This window comes from Nelusetta ayraudi, unplaced genomic scaffold, assembly GCF_046127955.1.
Source record: "Nelusetta ayraudi isolate G7.1 ecotype Tasmania unplaced genomic scaffold, CSIRO-AGI_Nayr_v1 ptg000006l, whole genome shotgun sequence".
NCBI lineage: Eukaryota > Metazoa > Chordata > Actinopteri > Tetraodontiformes > Monacanthidae > Nelusetta > Nelusetta ayraudi.
In genome coordinates this window covers 1,327,673-1,342,250 of record NW_027466056.1, presented here as the reverse complement: position 1 = coordinate 1,342,250, position 14,578 = coordinate 1,327,673, and the positions used below count along the sequence as shown (strand labels likewise).

The 14,578-nt window shown below is 44.8% G+C and overlaps 1 protein-coding gene and 1 long non-coding RNA gene across 3 annotated transcripts; both read right to left on the bottom strand.

The window, feature by feature from the left end:
* Positions 1-388: 388 nt before the first annotated feature.
* LOC142880010 (uncharacterized) lies at positions 389-1,326 on the bottom strand. Of its 2 annotated transcripts, none has more exons than XR_012925370.1 (3): positions 875-1,326; positions 565-844; positions 389-531 (listed from the first exon to the last, which is right to left on the bottom strand). It is a non-coding gene; the product is annotated as an uncharacterized LOC142880010 (long non-coding RNA). The 2 variants fall into 2 exon arrangements; XR_012925369.1 differs by having other exon boundaries at positions 879-1,326.
* Positions 1,327-4,321: 2,995 nt separating this feature from the next.
* Positions 4,322-13,308, bottom strand: LOC142879986 (beta-1,3-N-acetylglucosaminyltransferase lunatic fringe-like). Its single transcript, XM_076013585.1, has 8 exons — positions 12,789-13,308; positions 8,324-8,372; positions 7,488-7,590; positions 7,233-7,386; positions 6,811-6,896; positions 5,843-5,996; positions 5,672-5,757; positions 4,322-4,693 (listed from the first exon to the last, which is right to left on the bottom strand). The coding sequence occupies exons 1-8, from the start codon at positions 13,128-13,130 to the stop codon at positions 4,627-4,629; spliced, it is 1,041 nt and encodes a 346-aa protein (XP_075869700.1). The 5' UTR covers positions 13,131-13,308; the 3' UTR covers positions 4,322-4,626.
* Positions 13,309-14,578: the final 1,270 nt, after the last annotated feature.

Below are 14,578 nucleotides of genomic sequence, written 5' to 3'. Positions count from 1 at the left end.
AAACAAAGAGACGACGGACGGAGGGAAGCACGGCTGGAACGGGACGAGACCAACTGAAACAATTGTGACTACTTCAGTTTTTTTTGTTTTTTTTTTGCAAAGGTGCTACGTGAGATTTCCCCGCGGAAGATCGTTGACTGAGAGGAAGATGGGAAATGTTGCTTTGTTTTAATGTCCTGGGGATTCAATCAGGAGCAAATAGAGGAATAAAATAAAGATAAAATTAAGAATAATCGGAAGCAAAAGCATTCTGTGTTACAACATGAAGAGTTCGGTCCTCAAAGTGTAGGAACAGAAAGGTCTCCCTGAGATGTTTAGTAAATAGAATCAATGACGTGGGTGTTGATATTTTTGGTTTTGTTTTATTGTAAGCTGAAATTCAGCTGTACTGTGACCTACAAGTGTAGTATTCCGCTTTCTCACCTTCTCTTTTTTTCTGTTTTAACCCACAAGCACAAATTTCCTTCAAGGTGACTTTGCAAAGATGGAGACACCAAAACTGGCTGGGACACTGCCAGTGGTGCCCCTCCCCTTGCCCCCCCCCCCCCACACACACACACACACACACACACACACATACACACATACACACTCCAACTCTGTACAGTGTACAAAAAACAAACAAACAAACCACTTGAACCTGTGAAGCTGTAGGTGTGACGTCAGTGCAGCGCCGCAGGCTCATGTCTCTCCTTCGGTCTCTGTTCGTGCAGTGAGTGAGTCCAGTGATCCGTGTGTGTCTAAAACTGAGGCTCGCCAGCCTCGATCTAGCTTGAGTCATCTATCCCCCACAACTGAGGCCCTGCATGACCCCCCCCCCCCCCTCATCCCATCCAAACCCCCCCTACACACACACACACACACACACACACACACACACACACACACACACTCTGCTGTACATTTGACCCAGACCAACGTCATCCTTTTTTGCTCCCGTTTCCATCCACTTCCGTCTGGAAGCTTCTGACATCACCACTCTGAGTCCTGATGAGATGAGGGTGTGTGAGCAGAGCCCCCAACCCACCCCCCACCACACCCATACATGGCGACCACCGATCAGCAGCTATTCCTGTACAGAACTTTAACATGTTATTAATCGACGACCACCTCTCGTGTCAGCGAGACAATCTTACATGAGGGAATTTTTTTTAGAAAAAGGAAATGTCCATATGATGATGATTTTTTTTTTCATAGGATGGGTGGTGTTTGTTTTTGTTTTTGTTGTTGTTGTTTTTTGCACCAGTGATGCAAGAACCGTTAAGATCTGTAGGACTAGTCACTGATTAATGGCCTTTCATAATGTTTTTAAAATTCTTACAACAATCTTCATATCACTTTTTTTATTTTTTTCAGTTGTAAAAAGCAACATTAAAAAAAAAAAAAAGCTAGCTGTTTTATAGAAAAAAAACAACAAGGCAGGAGCGGTGTTTTTCCTCTTATTACTGGTGAATGATTCTCTGTCTTGCAATGTTTTAATAAAACTATTCCAGTGTCGTCTTGCGCAGCTGACGTGGTGTATTTGAATTCCTGAGCCTTGCTTTCTGCAATTCTCCTCGGTTGGGGATGCAACAGAAAGGTTCCATGCGAATATTTTAGGATGGTAACACTTGCGTCGTTTGTCTCGGCTTCGCAGGACTTCAAATACGGCTCGGCCAGATGTGACAGACTCTGTTTTCTATGGCTGTTTTTATTTTCCAATGGTTAAAACTAAGGTATTAATGATGTACATGTCAAAAACTGTGGTAATGATATCATTCATCCTGGAATAAATGTTTTAAAAGAAATTAAAGCAACTTTAACATACTGATCGAGACCAACGCCTTCCTTTCGATGCGAAATGGGGACGACGCCTCAGCTTGACTGCGACGGCGGCTCGTGACGAGTTACATTTACTTGAGTAAAGTTACTTTAAATTTAAATTTAAATTACTTTAAATACTCAAGTAAATGAATTCAGGCCGCCGCCTCACAGTAAGAAGGTTGTGGGTTCGATTCTGGTGCCTGGGACCTTTCCTTGTTGTCGCGTCTGCATGTCCTCCCTCCCTGTATCCGCGTGGATTCTCTCCGCCTTCCTCCCACAGTCCGAACACGTGCGTCTGTGGAGGAAAGAATCGCTGCATGTACGGCTTGTAGTAACAACTGTAGCCACCAGGTGTCACTATCCAACAACTGGTAGTTCTGCAAACCCGCTCGCTCAGTCGTACGTAATGGCTAAGCGCGCGCGCGCGCGCGCGCACACACACACACACACACACACACACACACACGAATGTATCATCCTCACCTATGCTTTACTCTTTATTTCTCCAGGACTGAGCGCGTGTATGGCTCGATACGATAAGACCATTGATGTTACTGCGTGTGTATAATGGAGTTAGATGTTTTTTGTAGTGTGTGTGTGTGTGTGTGTGTGTGTGTGTGTGTGTGTGTGTGTGTGTGTGTGGATGCAGACATACAATCACCAGATCACTATCAAAGTCAGTGAGTTGCAGTCTGGGACCATCAGAGGTCTGAGTCCGTCCGTCAGAGACCCCGGCTGCATCAGACTGAGTCACCACACACACAGGCCAACATTCAGGTGTTTAAACAGCTTTATTGAGTTCCACTATAAAGTCAACAGAAGGTCCAGATACTGGAGAGAGGGAGAGAGCGAGAGAGAGAGAGCATGCGCAGCTCAACAGCAACAAATCATCACATGTTCATCTAACTCTAGAGAATGACTTCAACTCAGTTCAACTACATCAGACGCACGCAGAGAGGACACGACCCAACGTGAGTCATTCATCATCCCAACCTCAAGGGGGAGATCTTTGATGTTCCACCGCCCATTTTGAAGGGACGCAAACAGGTGCTGTACACGCGTGCATGTGACGTGCTTTTATATATATATATATAAAAAGGCCTCACTGGATGGACAAGGGGAAACCATATCAGTCCACATTATTTGAAATAATCATTTTTCATTTTTCAAAAAATAATTTCCCACATGTTTCTTCACGAGAGTTGAATTAGAAAAGTGAGAGGAGGGTTAAGGAGATGGATGGACGCTGAACAAAGTCATTTAATCTTGTATCATTATATCATGTATCATGCTAACCCTCTTTTTACTGTCACTTTTTGTTAGCTTTCCACGTCCGATACAAAAAATATCTTACTTCAGATTTAACGCTACTTAACAAAAACAAATAAGCAAATCAACCAAAAATATACTCTTTTCCTTCAATAGTTTTCTCGGAGGATTGAATGCAAACAACATATTTATCCTACCAAAGTGCTCAGTCCCAATACATTTCAGAAGAAAGATCAAACTGAGAACAGAAAAGCTCATGGAATCTGAGTAACCAGTAGAGCCATGCAGCAGCTCATCACTGTCTCCAATATTAAAAACCTGATGGGAAATGGGAATTCATACCATGACTCCAATTAGTTCCACCTTTCGCCTGTATGATAGCAATAGCGTAGCGGAAATAGCTATTTTGAAAACCCACAATGCCCATTACCCCAGCAGCAACTTGTAGCCCTGACCTGCTGCCGTGGCTGTCGTTGTATCCTGTGTAATGATCTCAACCTCAATCAGTTCACTGCAAACACTTGGAAAAGCAACCTCACAAAAGTGTTTTAGGAGGAACAACCAGCTTACGAGAGTAATTACATTTTAATTGAATGCAACATGAGCAGCGCTATTGAAACGTCCTGGTTCAACTCAGCTCTTTTTCACTTCATGTTAGCGCGCTTGTTTGAATGAGAATATCTACATTACATTTTCATCAAATATGATGTCACGTTTAGACTTGAGGAGGCCGCGCTGCCAGATTTCTTTTGAGATAAAAGTTTCAGCAACTGTCTGTGAGTGACAGACCTTCAAGATGCCATTTCAGTCACATTTTTTTCCTTTATTAAAACTAATGAGTAAATAAGTCACAAACCTGTCGACGACCTCGTTTGTTTGTTTGTTTTTTTCTGCAATATGTTGCAAACTTCATCTTCAAGTTCCCAGATCTCATGTCTCAGTGATCACTTGAGTAAGCACAGCATCTCATGTCATATCATGCCATGTCAAGATAGTTACCTAGAAGCAGTGTGCCAAATACAGAGGGGGTCAGCCCCCCCCCCCACCCCTTACCAATTAATCCATGAGACTCCCTGAAAGCACCATTTAATTGAAGATCGCCCTATTTAATGTTCAATTTTTCTTTTGCCAAGCGGAGCAAGCCGCCTTTCCTTGACAGGCCAGAGGCCAGAGGAAATATATATTGGTATTGAGTAACAATCAGGGCAATGGGGAATATTGACGGGTATTTGGCTCACTGCCTAGAGAAAATATTATCCAGCTCTGACCGACTCCACAGGTCAAAGCCCTTTGGCGCGATTAAATAACACAACTTTTCCTTCTTTGCCACCTTTGGGTTCACCGTTCTTCAACGTGACTGGGGTTGCCCTTCTGTTTTCCATCCAGTCAAGAACCCCCAATAGAAAACAGTCGAGGACTCGCACACGCAGTAATAATTATAAATCCATCTGTGAATCTGCATTAGTCCTGAAGGTGGTGTGGGGATTTCTTCTGGCAGTAGAAGCTGGTTTATCTTCTCCGTCCATCAGTCTGCCCACGGCCCCTCGGCAGGCGTCAGACTCGCTGAGAGCCGAGGCACCAAGCGGTGCCTGGGTACAGCAGACAATGGACCGACCTGAACCTGAGAAAGAGATGGAAACACATGTCACAATGCCTGGAAGCTGCCAGCTGGGGGTTTTAAAATAAGGCAGTGAATACAATTAGCCGTGAGCACTCACACTGCACAATGAAACAAAGCCAGGAAACTTGGCCCAGTAGTAAAACACTCTCGACATGAGGCGATCACACAGTGCTGCACATGTTTGGGAACTGGCGCTCGTTGTAAAACACACAACAACACAATGCAGACTGTCTCCAGTCTTGTTTTGTTTTGTTTTTTCCAACCCTCAAGGTTCATTGACTTTTGTGTTTATTGAAAAATGCACGACAATAAAGGAAGTTGTAAAAACAATGATACAAGCATTGAATACAAAGGAGAGGTGAGGAGGCCCATCTCAAACCAATCCCTTCATGTCAGGAGGCCTCAGAGCAGTTTCTGTGCTACTTTGTTGGCCTCGACTGTTTTACTGCACCGATCAAGTAAATATCAAAATAGGAAGTTCTTGTATGCCTGAAAAGTATATATAATGGGTAAAATGAGGATACAACAGGAACATGACCATTGTGCTGAAAATTAAAACTCAGATTTGACGTTTTTCTTGGCATTAATAAGAAATTGGTAAGACAAATATCTGGTACAACCTAGACCAGTGTTTCTCAACTGGTGGGTCGCTGAGCTGCTTTGATTGGGTCGTGGCTTCGTGGACAGGTTCCCTTTTTAAGAAACGTGATTTTAAAATATATATATATATTTTGATAGAGAAAATATTGGGCATTTATTTTGCAGGACACAATTCAATTCAATCATTTCAATCATTTGTTGGCGAGACATGATAGAACGTCCACTAGTTTTTCTATTTTTGTCGAATACATTTTGGTTGCGACTTCATGATAAGGAAAAAAAAAAATATGGGTCCTCAGACTCCACCAGTTGAGAACCGCTGATCCGGACAGTTAAAACTGCGTTGAGTTTTACCACTTGTGTCCTTGGAAGTTTTACCTCGTAGGATCTTCATCTGTAGAAAATGCTCCTCTGATGTTGACAGTGTTCCTCCGGGTCTCTACTGTCCCATAGCTAAGCGTCACCTGCAGACCAGACAGAGAGAAACTGTAGACAGCTGATGCTTAATCCTTTGTGCGTGCTTCAGCGTTGCGTCCCTGCCTTGCGTACCTGACTGCGAATGTCTGACACCAGTGCCAGGTTCTCCAGGTGCGAGTGGAAGAGCGACGAGCGGGTGAGGCTCACACCCAGCAGCGCTTCCGCAATGTAGCCCACAGTGCAGTCGTCTGGCAGGCTGATGCGCTCAGCCGTCTCCATGAAAGTGCTGCCGGTGGACAGGACAGAAGTAGAGCAGGTGTTAAAGGGGGGACAATGTTACAATGTGTGGCTTCGATGATAGTGGTTCAAAGTCTCGTGTGTGTTACGGGACGTGGGAGCGTTGCTTTTATACTGTAATCTTTTCCCCTTTGTTTATGCCTCGTCCTTGTCGAAGACCTACGCGCCAGGCATGCAACCCCCCCTACCCCCCAAAACAGTTGGAACTGCCAATCATGGCTCATTTTGGGAGAGCTTAAAAACCCTCCCTACCCTTCAGCACCAACAGCTATGGGTTTTTGTTAGCTTTAGTGTTGTAATACTGGAGATTGGTCTTGGTCTCCAGACCATCTTTGAAGGGTCTCGGTCTGGTCTCGGCCTCGGAGGCATTTTTACTGGGTCTGGTCTCGGCCTCGGACTGGATGGACTGGGGATTTTTGATTAAGACCAGAGTCTCTCTTTTGGGGCGACTGTGGCTCAGGAGGCAGAGCGGGTTGTCCAAGGACCAAAAGGTTGGTGGTTCAAATCCCACTCCATCCTACTAGTCCGTTGTTGTGTCCTTGTGCAAGACACTGAAGCCTAAATTGCTCCTAATGGGGCTAGGCAGCGTCTTGCATGGCAGCAGCCACCCATTGGTGTGTGTGGGTGTGGGTGTGTGTGTGGGTGTGTGTAAAGTGCTTTGGGGTACCATGAAGGTGCTGGAAAAGTGCTATGTAAGTGCAGTCCATTTACCATTTTACTTTATTGTTCCTTGCTGAATAATAGTCCCGAGGTCATCGTGGTTATTGGGCTTGTAATAAGTGACTATCTCAGTGCAGGCTTACCGTGCCCAGGGTTTCATCTTGAGTGCGAGGCCTTGGCTGAGACAGAATCCTGCTCCTCCAGTGGCGAACCAGAAACTCACCTGCCTCTGAAAACAAAACATTCACGCAGAACAGAACATGAGTGGTGGTGGACTGTGTCATTCAGCACCAAGCTGGGTGACCCAAGAGATCTCTGGGGGCGACTGTAGCCCAGGAGGTAGAGTAGGGTGGTCCAATGACCGAAAGGTTGGCAGATCAAATCCTGTTTATTATTTGAACTTCTTCTCATGGTTTGACTACATTTATTTAGTTCCAAATGGTTGAATTTTGAAGATCGAAGAGGTGAGAAGGGAATGAATGAAACGCAGACTATAAGACGCCCATTTAACAACAAGCATTCATGCAAATGTGCCAGAAGGAGCACACTCAAGCAGACCACTCACCGCTTGACCCGGGCTGATCTGCTCTGTGGCCTGTATGGGGCGCTCCAGGCTCGGCCGGCCCAGGTAAACGTCCTGAGCGTGGCTGTACTGCGACAGCAGTTTGAGAAGAGTGTCCACGTTCAGGTAGTTATCATCGTCGACGTGACAGAACCACCTGCGACAGACCAGCTTGAGATCAGAAACAGCTTGTGTGTGTGTGTGTGTGTGTGTGTGTGTGTGTGTGTGTGTGTTCCACTGAATGAGCAGCTGCCTTACTTTTTTCCCGAGCGGATGAAAGCGTTGTACTCCTGGGCCATTTTACACGAGAGGGCTTGACGATTGTGCGCTGCTGAGCAGTTGGTGTTGATCAGATGAGCGCCTGCTCGTCAGCAGAGGGCAGAAGGAGGCGAGTGTGAAAAACGAAACATTAGCATTAGCGGCATGTTGAAAATTTTGTTTGTTTGCCTCAATTTCGTTTATTGGTTTCTCGGCGGTAAATGCTGGCAGTCTGTCTAAAGGTTGAGAGTGAGAGTGAAACAGTATGAGGGGGTGAGGGGGGGTGGGATGAGGAAATGCCTTTTGATGAAGCAGATGCGACTTCCTGCACTTGCTGCAAACAGTATTGACCATAGTATCAGAGTTATAGTTTTATATGACATATAAAAGTTTTCAACCAGCAGAATGCAGTCCTCTGTCATTTACAAATCATCTATGGTGTGCATTTGACTCTCCAATCAAGTTCAAGCTTCGATTCCCTCTTTTGGTCTCAGATGTTTTTCACATTTTTGATGCAGTGACACAGTTAGTCATCCTTCGGACATATTGATAGGAAATAAATTTTTAAAAAAAACTGGACGAGGGTTGTGGTTAAATGATGCTGAAAATGATCTCACCACATATTAAATTTAATAGAAAAAACAAAATCCTGCTCCGTCTCATTTTAGCCATCAATCACATCCAACCAACCGAGTCTTTAAGATGGAAAAGCTACTGACAGGACATTGCCTGCTTACACCCTCCAGATAACCTACCACCGTTCAACAAAAATGCACTCAGACTGTGTGTGTGTGTGTGTGTGTGTGTGTGTGTGTGTGTGTGTGTTTCCAGCTTACCCAGCCTCTTCCGCAGCGTGTCATCCTCTCCATCGGTGAACACGTACGTCTGTGGAACAAAAAGTGCAAACAAGGTTGTGTTATCTCAGCAGCCAGGGGCGGCCAGCAGGGAACCAGAGGCAGGAGAAAACCTTTTCACCATTATTGTTGTTCTTAGACCATTCTCCCTGTCATTCAAAATGAAGGGCAATTTTTCCCTGTGTTAAGACTACCGCAGCAGCAGTGCAGCAGCCCGAGCAGCAGGGGGCGGCGATGGCAATAATGGGTTGAGGCTAAAACAAAAGGTTGGTCTCCTGTTCCGGGGCTTGTGGCTTTTTGTTTACATCGTCCCGGGGCTGCGCAGGCATTATTTATTTATCGTACGCACATCCTGTGTCTCCTGTAGTCGCTGTTTTTCTTTCAAACCGCAGCCAGTGGGCGACTGTGCAGCCAGGAAGCTAGCGAAGGCCCCGCGACGTTCCCCAGGAAGTAAACACACACACCACTGCTGCATTACTACACACAGCAGTGAGTAAATAACTCATTGACAATGTGGTTGAAGAGCTGAGTGTTGACTTGCAGCTCTGGCGGTTTTCAGTTTGCCTGAGTGGGTTAGGGTCAGGGTTCGTAGACAGTGTTCTGACTACTGTCTAGAAAAGCAAGATCTAGACCTGCTCTGCAAAGTAAAGTATAAAGGTAGCAAGAGGCTGCTTGGACAGCCAGGTCATTCAGAATTTCTAATGACAAAATTACTGAGGCAGACAGTCATTTCAGCATGGCTGGTCAGTGGGCTCACTTTGAGATCGTCAAATATTGAGGATGTTCTGTAAAGTACACCGGAAAGTATTTCACAAAGTCCAAAACGACAGTTCAAGTCTACTTAAAAAAAATAAGGTGGTCCATTAAAGGTCCAGTGTGTATAAATTTGGCTTGATTTATGATTTTTATATTGGTAAAAACTTACACTTAAAAACTTAAACATGCAGCCCATTCTAACTTACTGTGTTGTTGATGAATAATAAAATAGAAAACAAAATCTTTCACAAGCATGTGAATATGAATAACCCACAGTGTGACAGTGTGCAACAGGCAAGAGTTTACAAATTCAAGATAGCTTGAGTGGTCTCTCTGATCCTCCCAAGGATTTACATTGACATCATGCAAGTGAATGAGAGGGGGTGGGGGGGGGGGGGGGGAGAGAGAGACTCATAACTCACAAGTTACCATATATTACAATATAGGAATTAAAAGTTCTTTCTGGTTTTTAAAGTTCTGTTCTGGCAGACTCTTAATAATGACTGGCCACCACCAGTCACGACTCCACGAGCTTCCCTGCAGTGGAGCACAAATTCAGCTGGGAGTCTTCAGAGTGCAGCCAGCTGTGAGCTTTCGTCAGCCTTTTCCTTCTCTGTCTCCCACACTGAACCTCAGGAGGGAAGTCAGCCTCTTATTAGAGGTGTGTGTGTGTGTGTGTGTGTGTGTGTGTGTGTGTGTGTGTGTGTGTGTGTGTGTGTGTGTGTGTTTTGGCTGAAGACATTCTAAGTAGATTAGTAGTTGCCCGGATTACACAGGAAACAACAACATCAACTGACATGGGAGAAAGTGGCGTGTGTGTGTGCGTGTGCGTGTGTGTGTGTGTGTGTGTGTGCGCACGGTCCTTTTCTCGTGATCACACACATTTGGACTTCCCATGAGAACCTGTACGTTCCCACATAGCGCCTGTGCATTATTTCCCCTGACTGTGCAGTCTGGGAAGCAGGCAGGCGTGTCTGGCAAACACACCTGAGCATGAGGAAAAAGACAGCGGGCGGGCGGATCAGCTGATGCCCTGCACAGAACCGCTCTATTGACATGTCAACAGCGTTGGTAGCAGCGTGAGAGCAGCGCGGAGCTGCTTCCCCTGAGGTTGGCTCGGGAATGGCGGCGACCGCACTGGCGTCTGCATTCGATTAGCGTCTTTGAAGCCACCGGGTTGCAGTTGGCCGCGGTCCCGCGCGCTCTGCAGCGACCCATTCATCTCCGGCTCACACACCACGGCCGAGTCGGACCAGAAAAAGAGCCGCCCGTGCATCGCGTCTGATTGCATCTTTATCTGTGAGGCTCCCCAGCTGCGGCTCTCTCCACATCCACCGCTCATCAGCCGCCTCCTACACACCCCCAGACTGCCGCTCGGCCTTTTTATCTATTCGTTTAACTGCAGTCAAAGAGGAGGAACTCCGATTCACACTTGCAGTTTTCAGTAGTTTCAAGGTCCAGTGTGTAAAACTTGACTTCTTTTATGATTTTTCTATTGGTAATACTGCCATAAATACACTCTTCAAGTCATTTGATTTTCCTTCAGGGGAGGTCAATCTTGGTTAGCCACCTCACAGGACAGTGGTGTCAAACTCAAATACATAGTGGGACAAAATTTAAAAATTGGACATAAGTGTCGGGGCCAACATTGATATTTATTTAAAAAAAAAAAAACCTTCCTGCAGATATAATAGTGAACCTTTTTTACGAGGGCCCCAAACAAGTTTCGCTTTAACCTGAATATAGAACAAGCAAAGCTTTAAACTATACAATAAATAAAAGAACTCATCAAAATAAAACAAAATGTAAATAAAAATCGTATGGCTCTTTTTTTATTTGGAGCCTTCTGATTTAAATTTCAACAGTAACCTTTTTCCGCGGGCTAGTAATACATTAGCCCTAATAATACAATAATACATTTTAATACAAACTTAACGGGCTGCATATGACCCCCGAGCCGTAGTTTGACCCCGACCCCCCGACCCCCCACACACACACACACAAAAAGAAAGAGGACCACGAGTTTTAGCTGCAGCCTTCTTCAAAGTTCTCAGTCCACGGTGTGGTAACATTGCATTTGTGCTGTGTTACTCTGAAACAGCGCAGCACAGCACAACAACGCACAATAGCTCCTTCTGTCATTTCAAAGCCGTGCCAAATCACTGCATGATGATATTTGAGGCTGGCAAAATGAATGCAGGCGTGTTATGGGTGTTAAAAAAAAAGCTCTTGCCTGTTCCACTGGCAGCCTGTCTGTGACTGCTGGCTCCGTTCATCTCTCTACAGAGGGAGACCTACAGGATTGGATTTCCCCCTCGTGCCCCCCCCCCCACGCCACCTTTCCCCAACCCCTCCTCCACCAAGCCTCTATTATGTCAACACATTAACAGCACTGTGGTGCGCCTGCTCGCCTCAGATCTCCCTCCTAAACATTACAAAGCCCCCCTATCTGTGTTTTACGATTGCGGATCAAAGCGGCTGTGGAGGAGCAGGGACATTCATGGGCACTTTCTCACCTGCCGCCAACTGCAGCAACAGATAAGAGAACTCTTGGCTGAACTTTGAAGGAATTTCCCAGCTCATATAAAAAGTGCCTTTCACCAGAAGCACAAAGCAAACATTAAAAAAAGAAAAGAAAAGGGAAATTGTCCCCGACAGGCATTATTATTTCCCTATCAAACTGTTTTGGCTTTTATTTTTTTATTCCTATTTTGCATGTCAGCTCAGGCTTGTGGGAACAGATGGCGTTCAAGTGGTTGGCTTTGTTGCAAACCTGGAGTTTAGGAATAAGTGGGTATTGAAAATGGATGGATGGACGTTATTTATATATTAGTGATGTTTGTAAATCTCCATAAGCCTCCTGGAGCTGTCACCTACGAGCCTCAAACTTCACAGCAGATAATAGAGTCCTGCTGACGCTCCTGGGGCTCCGTCGAGTTATTTCATTGCCGTCTGTTCAAACCGAGAAGCACTTCTCACAGCGCAAGTCGACGTGTGACTGTGTGACTTCCTTTTCGACATGTGCTCAGGTCAGAACCAAAACCGAAAAGACATTTTAGCCGTTGCCGAGGGGTGATATGAGTCACATGGAACTGCCTGCCACTAATACCTGGAACGCAAACGATCAAAAAAAAAATTCTAAATCGTAACATATGAACAAAATGAAAAAAAGGAAAAAACCTTTTCTGGGAATGACTCAAGGATCAGAAGGACTTTATCACCTCTTTTAAAAGGGAGGGTAACGCTATAGGCGAAGTTTGAAGTTGAATAAGTGTGTGTGTGTGTGTGTGTGTGTGTGTGTGTGTGTGTGTGTGTGTGTGTGTGTGTATCGCGTCTCATCAGGGTTTAAACAAAAATAACAAGATGCAAAAACAAATATTGTATATAAATATTTTTTTTAGTTACTTTCTGATCCCTACAAATTAAAATTCAGTCTTTAAGGATATTAAGTAAACCTTAGATTGTGATTCCTACAAGAAGAAGAAGAAGAAGAAGAAGAAGAAGAAGAAGAAGAACAACAACAAGAACAACAACAACAACAAGAACAACAAGAACAACAACAACTACTACTACTACTATAATAACAACAGCTACAACAACTTCTTCTACCACCACCACCACCACCACCACCACAACAACTTCTACTACTACTACTACTACTACTACTAATGCTAGTAGAGCCGAGGCTGACCTGTTGCATGTTCCTGGAGATCCATGTGTCCAGGAGGAGTCCCAGCCTCTGGTCGTGGTACCTCCGGGTGCTTTTCACCGCGATGAAGAGATCCTGCGGCCTGAGATGCTCCACCGGCCCCGGGGGAGCACTTCCTCTCTTCGGCGGCCCAACGATCGCTCTCCTCTCTCGAGTTAGTTTCCTGAAATAGGCGGAGAAGACTCTGCCGTCCCTGGCTGGAGGAACAGCAGCAGCAGCGGCAGCAGCGGCAGGGCAGCCCGGCGGCTCCCCGCTGCTCCGGAGCCCCACAGCGGCGAAGAGCAAGCAGGTCACCAGCAAGCAGCCGACCGAGGGCCCGCTCATCGTGGACCCACCGGCGGGTTTACACGTCGTGGCCAAACGGACGGTGTTGTTGCCGCTTCCGTCATGGGAGGAAGGAGCAGCAACAGCAGTTTAGTCACTTTCACGGAGTTTGTGACATCCTTCCGCCGCGGAGGTACGACTGACGGAGCAGCAACAGCTGGAACAACTTCTTCCAGCGTCCTCCACTGATAACATCACACCCGCAGTTCCGCCTCCGGACCTCAGCGAGCCAATGGCAGGTTGGAGCGCCTGCCGGTTGGGGGCGGGGACTAGCTGCGGTCCCGAGAGCGTTCTTCAAACCGCAGCCAACTCTGTGAAGGGTTCATTTGTTCAGAGCTTTTGAGAGAAAAAGATATGAAATCTGAACTTTTTTTTTAATCGCTCCGTGTGTCTTACAACCAATAATGATATTTAATATATTTAGAAGGAAAAAAAAAAGATCAACGTCATGGAACTGTCCTTGTCTATGACTGGAATTTTACTGGAGTTACCCACTCATGTGCATACTGCAAACATCAAAATCACTGTATATTACTAAACTATACTCTATTTTCATTCTGTTATATTCTGCATACTTGCTGATAGACATTGTTCTTTTTTGCATTATATATATATATATATATATATATATATATATATATATATATATATATATATATATATATATATATATATATATATATATATATATATATATATACATATATATATATATATATATATATATATATATATACATATATATATATATACATACATATATATATATATATATATATATATATATACATATATATATATATATATATATATATATATATATATATATATATATATATATATATATATATATATATATATATATATATATATGTATATAAATTAAATTAAAAACAGTCTAGGCTAGTGGTTTACTGATGCAAAAAAAAAAAATCCAAGAGTCCAAAGCATAATAAATTTAAAAGAAAATGAATATCCTGCTGTCTTATTTTAGCCATCAATCACGTCCAAGCGAGGGAGCCTTATTAAGATACAAAAGCTACCTGCAGTGTCGGAATGAGGCACAGTGAGTGGGCTTTGAAGAAGTAAACCATCTGCATAAATATGAGACGGCCAGAGCAGGTGATCAATCTGATGTAACACTGTGCCAGAAAGTGTAAAGGATGGGACATGAGGACTGGGTCTCCATCAGGTCTCCATCAGGTCTCCACCAGGTCTCCATCAGGTCTCCATCAGGTCTCCATCAAGTCTCCACCAGGTCTCCATCAGGTCTCCACCAGGTCTCCATCAAGTCTCCACCAGGTCTCCATCAGGTCTCCACCAGGTCTCCACCAGGTCTCCACCAGGTCTCCATCAGGTCTCCACCAGGTCTCCACCAGGTCTCCATCAAGTCTCCATCAGGTCTCCATCAGGTCTCCACCAGGTCTCCATCAGGTCTCCACCAGGTC

Excerpts from the sequence above, each read along its gene's own strand:
- LOC142879986 (XM_076013585.1), bottom strand. The coding sequence starts at position 13,130 with ATGAGCGGGCCCTCGGTCGGCTGCTTGCTGGTGACCTGCTTGCTCTTC. Across the intron at positions 7,591-8,323 it reads CACGCTGCGGAAGAGGCTGG|GCGCTCATCTGATCAACACC; the intron begins GTAAGCTGGAAA and ends GCTGACGAGCAG. Across the intron at positions 4,694-5,671 it reads ACAGATGAAGATCCTACGAG|GTTCAGGTCGGTCCATTGTC; the intron begins GTAAAACTTCCA and ends TCTCTTTCTCAG.